This window comes from Camelina sativa, chromosome 9 (genome assembly GCF_030686135.1).
Source record: "Camelina sativa cultivar CO46 ecotype springtype chromosome 9, ASM3068613v1".
Lineage (NCBI taxonomy): Eukaryota > Viridiplantae > Streptophyta > Magnoliopsida > Brassicales > Brassicaceae > Camelina > Camelina sativa.
Genome location: NC_141888.1, coordinates 1449246 through 1456607, shown reverse-complemented (window position 1 = coordinate 1456607; position 7362 = coordinate 1449246). Strand labels below are relative to the sequence as shown.

Below are 7362 nucleotides of genomic sequence, written 5' to 3'. Positions count from 1 at the left end.
CATACATGAAAAATATATACAATCATTCTTCTTTTTGTCTTCTTTTATCTTTGGAATATTATTACTTTTCACATTCAATCTTCCATGACACACAGACAGACATGAGACATACATACACATATATTCATATTTTATGTATGATATGATAGGAACTTTATAAAACCAAAAAAAAAAGAGACCCATATGAGATGATGATGACGATTGTGACAAATAATTGTATTTTGTTAACAATTTAAGAAAAACATTTGATGCTTTGTGGATTATCTTTTGACAATTCAGGAAATATGTCTCCATATATACATACAAATATATATATATATATAACATACATTTTCAAAAGAAAAATTCATGAGATAATTATCGAATCAAAAAATCACATCAGTGTTAGTTTATAATTTAAAATTTATATTTCTGTGCTTTTATTTTATTTTCTGGAAACATAAGGCAGACCTTTTTAGAAGTTAGTAAATTTTTTCTAGTATAGTCACTTAGTTTTATTACCCCTAATTTATTTGAAACTCAAATAGATTTTTATTCCTTACGATATTTGGATATTTGTCTTATGACATATCATATGGTCGAACGTTTTAAATTAGTTAACTCTCATGTAGGCACCAATTCCAACATTTCACATATCTCTTTAACAAAAAGAACATTTTCAGTTCCTTAAGATATACATATAAAACCAAATTATATTTATATAGGTGACATCGCGATGCTAAACTTTTCTTATGAGAGCAATTATCGTATACAAATTTTATGTTATATCAAAAATCTTATTCTACATCATTTTAATGTCATATTACACTATGGTAATCGTTTCCTAAAACCTTTTAGATCCAAAGAAAACTTGGAAATATATTATTCGCATATGTTAGCGAGAGAGAGGAGCTGTTGAGGGTTGTCTCACGCACCATCCACTGTCGTTTTGTGGCAAATGGATTGGGTCCACCGACCTCTGTAGCTCTCATAGTTTCCTTTTTTTTTCTTTCTCTAAAGACTAATAAACATATTTAGAAAATATATGATATAGAAATAATTAATTGCTCTGTATATGTGTTAGTGTCTACAGGCAACACCCAAATTGTATATAATAATTTATTCAAATGCGTAACAAACCAAAATATTTCATATAATAAATACACGAAATAGAGTTTTTTAGTATCCTATGTATCACATATTAAATTATAACTATACCAAACTAATCAAGGTAGATTTAAATTCAGTGTGGTTATTTTTTAAAAACTGAATATGAACTTTTAACATTCTAGGCTATAAAATTGGGTAGATGAGTTACTTTTTTTTTTACTTACTAGCCTAGCAATCTTTTTCACCTGTCACTTTCAACTTCTCTCTTCTATTACCTCACAAGAATTTCAATGTTTTTTCATTTTTATAAAAGTATAAAAAAATAATTAAAAATCTGGAATATCCCATTTTTAGGGCTTTATTGAGATAAGATATCAGTGGAAGTCAAAAAAGAATTTAATGTTAAAGAGTTTCATCTCTCTAATTTCATTTTATTTCTCTTTTTTTTTTCTTCTTCTCTCTCTCACCATCACATAGAACACAGAAGAATCCATGGCTGCTTCTTCATCCTCCGCTGCTTCCTTCTTTGGAGTCCGACAAGACGATCAATCTCACCTTCTTCCTCCTAATTCCTCCGCCGCAGCTCCACCTCCTCCTCCTCCTCACCACCAGCCACCACAGCCACCGCTTGAAGCTCCACCGCAGAAAAAGAAGAGAAACCAACCAAGAACTCCAAGTAAGTTAATCACCTCTTAATTGCCATCTTTTAATCTTGATTTTATAAAACCATATGATCATTTTTTAAAAAGCTTATTGATTGGTGCAAAAGAGAAATCCCTTTTTCATGTCCTTTTTTTTTTATTCTCCCTTTTTCCAAATTTTCAAATCTTGAAGTACGCAAATTAGCAAACCCTAGTACTTGATTTTTAAAATTTCAGATTTCAATCAATTTAACTTCCATGCAATATAAAATTTAATCAATAATTTTTCTCTTGATTAGATTCCGATGCGGAAGTGATAGCTTTATCTCCAAAGACACTAATGGCTACAAACAGATTCATATGTGAAGTATGCAACAAAGGTTTTCAAAGAGAACAGAATCTACAACTTCACAGAAGAGGACACAATCTTCCATGGAAACTCAAACAGAAATCGACCAAAGAAGTGAAGAGGAAAGTGTATCTTTGTCCGGAGCCCTCGTGCGTTCACCATGACCCGTCACGTGCTCTCGGAGACCTCACCGGAATCAAGAAACATTACTACCGTAAACACGGTGAAAAGAAGTGGAAATGCGATAAATGCTCTAAGCGTTACGCTGTTCAGTCTGATTGGAAAGCTCACTCCAAGACTTGTGGTACCAAAGAGTATCGTTGTGACTGTGGTACACTCTTCTCTCGGTAAGTATTCCAAATCTTTAAAACTCTTTAAATTATAATTTAATCTTTTCGAGTGATATGTGTGTGAATATGTGTCCGTGAGTCATTCTTCATGGATTAGGGTTTTTTTAAGTTCACTTTCTGTTTCGCCTCGAAGTCTTCGATGCTCTTATCGCTTTCTTTCGTGCAGTAAATGCAACTTTATTTGTTCTTTATATTCAAAAATAATTTATTAAAAAAAAATGATACACGAACACACGTGAATGTGTATGTGTATATAACTATATCTATATATGACACTGAAACTGCCATATTTCAATAGATGCTTTCTAGCAGAAACTCAAAACCAAAGAGGACCAATTTTGATTTCAGTTTTTTTTTTTTAAATATTCTTTTGCCTTGGAAACACCGCCCTATTTTATGTCATAAAAATAAATTAATATTATTAATTTTTTACTTAGATATGAAATTATACTTATACTATATGGGCAATTCACGTGCTGCTAAACTATATAATATCTAGGGAGGTTGTTGTTACAGTGTTTGTTCTCTTATGTGCAAAATTTTACGAAAAAATATAATTATTTCATATGATTCGTTTGTACTCTGCGCCATAGCCTTACACACCACATATTATTTTGGTTCACAACTCTACACATTTTGCATAAATTTGCATAGAAGTGATAACTAATGTACTACTAAATAATTATTTCGAATAGAGTTTGTGTTTTCAGTCTTGGCTGGCATTGCTGTGTTTGTGTGTGTGCGTGCATTTAGAGGGAGTTCTATAAATGGAATGAGGAAATAAAAATATGGTGGCATAGATACATATATTAGTAGTTCTTTCAGCATTTATATAATAATACAAGTAGTTCATTGAATACATGCTCAACTTGCATTTATTGAACTTACATTACAGGATCTTGAATTAGACAAAGTCAGATATTCATTTGACAATCATTCTCTATATATTAGTGTGAAAACTTAACTTTTCCCACCTACCTTTGAAATTCGTTCAATACCCTTTTTTATATATATATCTAGATACATCAGGTACAAACATACATAAATTGTACTAGTTCGAAATGAAAAGAGTATATCTTATATGTATAATAGTTTTGCGGAGTTTATTAATAATGTTTATGTTTATTAATTATTGCAAATAATTAATAGAATTATAGATTTGGTCGTACCCATTGTTGTCATATAGACAAATACATCATCATAGTTGAAATGTGACACAACATTGTACTCCTATTTGTGTATATGCGTGCAAATTCATTATATGCATATCATACATGTGAATGTGTAAGCTGTTAAGAGAGTTTACATATAGGATGTATAATAGAGTAGTAGAGTGACTTTTTAGCTATCTATCTACTTTTCAAGATCCCATAATTACACGCGAATCTATTTGTAGCTACGTGACATGATGAGTCTCTCTCTCTCTCTGCTTGCAAGTATTTTTTTTTTTTCTTTCACTTTTCCCAAAATATGTCTTTTATTTCATCATTTAATATGTAGAGAATAGAGATATATCTGACGATCCAATAGATTCCATTGTGAATTTTTTTTTTTTTTTTAATTTTAATTGTGTGTCACAGTCGAGACAGTTTCATCACGCATAGAGCTTTCTGTGACGCGTTGGCTCAAGAGAGTGCGAGACACCCAACTTCTTTGACTTCTTTGCCAAGTCATCACTTCCCGTACGGACAAAACACCAACAACTCCAACAACAACACGTCAAGCATGATCCTTGGTTTGTCTCACATGGGGGCCCCACAGAATCTTGATCACCAGTCCGGCGACGTTCTCCGTCTTGGAAGCGGCGGAGGAGGAGCCGCATCACGCTCTTCCTCTGATCTCATTGCTGCAAATGCTTCAGGCTACTTCATGCAAGAGCAAAACCCTAGCTTTCATGATCAACAAGATCACCATCATCATCATCATCATCAACAAGGGTTCTTGGCTGCGAACAATAACATCAAGCCATCACCGATGAGTTTTCAACAGAATCTGATGCAGTTCTCACATGATAACCATAACCCTGCTTCCTCCAATCTCTTCAATCTCAGCTTCCTCTCTGGAAACAACGGAGTTACTTCTGCGACAAGCAACCCTAATGCTCCCGCCGCTGCTGCTGTTTCGTCGGGTAATCTTATGATGTCAAACCATTATGATGGAGAAAATGCAGTTGGAGGAGGAGGAGAAGGAAGCACTGGTCTCTTCCCTAACAATCTGATGAGTTCTGCGGATAGAATCAGCTCAGGATCAGTCCCTTCACTCTTTAGTTCATCAATGCAAAATCCAAATTCAACACCTCACATGTCAGCAACTGCACTACTTCAAAAAGCTGCTCAAATGGGTTCAACCTCAAGCAACAACAACAACAACGGAAGCAACAACAACAACAACAACAACAACAACAACAACAACAACAATAATAACAATGCCTCATCGATCCTAAGAAGCTTTGGGAGTGGCATGTATGGAGAAAACGAGAGTAATCTTCAGGATTTGATGAACTCTTTCTCTAACCCCGGCGCGACAGGAAGCGTTAACGGAGTAGACTCTCCTTTTGGTTCATACGGAGGAGTAAACAAAGGGTTAAGCGCTGATAAACAGAGCATGACTAGAGACTTTCTTGGAGTTGGACAGATCGTAAGAAGTATGAGTGGAAGCGGAGGGTTTCAACAGCAGCAGCAGCAACAACAACAACAACAACAACAACAACAGCAACAACAACAACATGGAAATAGTAGAGAAAGAGTTGGCTCGTCGTCGGATTCCGCCGATAGAAGCAGCATGAATGTGAATACCGGTGGTGGTCCGGCAAGTACTTCACCACCTTATGGAATCCATCATGCGAGTTTCTAAGGGAAAATTTTAAAACGGTCTTTTAGTTCATCAAAGTACATGCTATATCTTTCAGGTATGCTTGTCGTCATCAGAACCCCATTTGAAGTAATTAAATTTTTAGTTGCAATTTATCTAAACTCAGTTCTTTTCTTTTCTTTTTTGTAAAAGATTTTGTCTTTCATAGTTTATATAAATGAATTCCCTCCTGAAAAAAAATATTTTCAGAGTTATAATTTATGCTTTCAGACTGAAGAAATTTTTAGACATTATTATATCCGTGGTGTTCATAATATTTGGTTTCTTGTGACAAGTTAGATACTTTTCGTAATTCAATATATTTCTGGCATATAGATTTAAAGTACATAAGCAATTGATCTAGTTATTTGTAGAGTCAATGCTAAGTCTTTTTTTGTATCTATTATTTCTTATAGGGTCAAAGACTAAAACAACACTAGACCAACGGTTTAACTATAAAAAATAACTTGGGTGTGAATAATTTTGTTTTCGGTAGAAAAAATATGTTTTTGATTTTTGTATTTGGCTGACACATTTATCGTCTTATCATTGCATGGGGCAGTCAATGAGTTGGAGAGTACAAGCAGCCTTTGCTAAGTTTCTTTGTCTTTTTGTTTTTATTTTCTTTTATATGCCTTTTTATTCTTTAATTTCTTTTCATTTGTCATCTTCACTAGCTGGCAATGTCACGAGTGTTTGTCCTGTGATCCCCTTTCTAAATATCTCGATACATATATACATATATACATGTCACATGTGCATATATATATATATATATGCATTTGTATATATAGTTTCTGTATGTAACATGTTCCTACCATATCCTCAAAGGATTGTCCCCATCATATTTTAATTTAACGGTCCAAAATAAACAATTCTGTTTCATTCACGCGTCTTCATTATTGATGTAGTTTACGGTTAAAAAAACAGCTTAAAAAAAAAAATTAACTCTAAGGTACAACTTCGATTTTGGTTTGGAAACATGTTTTTATTAAAATATATCTTCAATGTTTTTGTTTTAAACTAAAATTGTAGTTTCTAATGTGTTTTCACTATATATATTCGTATAGATTGGATATTTGTTTTGGCTCTTTCATATATCTAATGATTCTAATGGAACTTGGATTTGATATCTCGGTTCGGTGTATGTTGATATTTTCATGGATTCTTTGCTAGTTTTGGATATTTTTTTGGCGAAAAGATTTAGTGTATAGGTGTGCGTATGTGAACATACCATTACATTATTGTGACAACATCTATACAATTGTTGAAATAACAATATTAATAATAGTAATTTATTGTCTTTGTCGTAATAATTTATATGGGGGAATAACAATAATAGCTAATATGATATATATAATGTAGGGACATACATGCAAGTGATGGAAGTAAGGAGGCCCATCGACATGAAACGAGAGGGAGAGATGATATCGTTGTCTCACCAAAAACAGACAGCTCTTCTCTCATCTTCTTATTTATATATTTTCCCCTGCTTTTCATTTTACTGTTCTTAAATTTTTACTTAATTATAACCTTATTTTAAATAAGAGTATAATTACTTGTTAAGTAATCCATGTAGATAATTCTCTTGTTACTCTTACCCCAATCCAAGTTGAACACACTTAGAGAAAAATGTAGATTTTAACCACCAACAATAAAAAATTTGGTGGGTGGTGGCATATACTGATAGTGTAAATTTGTTATAATTCATTGTGACTATGCACATTTACTATTTAGTAGCTGAATTTTCAATCCGGATGTTTTTTTTGGAGTGTGTTTACGGAACACTCTTTACTAAAAAGTTACAGTGTTGAAAAATATCGAATGTTTCGGCAGAATCCAAATATTTAATATATCTTTGGCAAAAGCTTGCTCACCACCAAAATTACTTGGAGGCAAAATTCATATATCTTGCGTTAAAGCGTTTTATGAAATGACCAATATTAAGACATACTGTATGTAACTGTAAACCCATCAAAAGAAGTTTTATATTGAAAAGTACTGTTGTTTGGAGCGAGTAACAATCATATATTGACCTTATCTTATCAAAGTCTTTAAAATAAAATTATATTCAGTTTATATT

The 7362-nt window shown here is 32.8% G+C and overlaps 1 protein-coding gene across 2 annotated transcripts; it reads left to right on the top strand.

The window, feature by feature from the left end:
• Window positions 1-1290: 1290 nt before the first annotated feature.
• LOC104779553 (protein indeterminate-domain 5, chloroplastic) lies at window positions 1291-6877 on the top strand. 2 transcript variants are annotated; one of them, XM_087467033.1, is made up of 4 exons: window positions 1291-1765; window positions 2030-2426; window positions 4010-5337; window positions 6645-6877. In XM_087467033.1, exons 1-3 carry the CDS (start codon window positions 1582-1584, stop codon window positions 5280-5282), a joined length of 1854 nt encoding a protein of 617 aa, XP_087323159.1. In that variant the 5' UTR covers window positions 1291-1581; the 3' UTR covers window positions 5283-5337; window positions 6645-6877. The 2 variants fall into 2 exon arrangements, with proteins under 2 accessions (XP_087323159.1, XP_087323160.1); XM_087467034.1 differs by lacking the exon at window positions 6645-6877 and adding an exon at window positions 5842-6164.
• The last annotated feature ends 485 nt before the right edge of the window (window positions 6878-7362 follow it).

Coding starts and splice junctions, on each gene's coding strand:
- LOC104779553 (XM_087467033.1), top strand. CDS start 1,582: ATGGCTGCTTCTTCATCCTCCGCTGCTTCCTTCTTTGGAGTCCGACAA. Junction 1,766..2,029: donor AAACCAACCAAGAACTCCAA/GTAAGTTAATCA, acceptor TCTCTTGATTAG/ATTCCGATGCGGAAGTGATA. Junction 2,427..4,009: donor TGTGGTACACTCTTCTCTCG/GTAAGTATTCCA, acceptor TGTGTGTCACAG/TCGAGACAGTTTCATCACGC.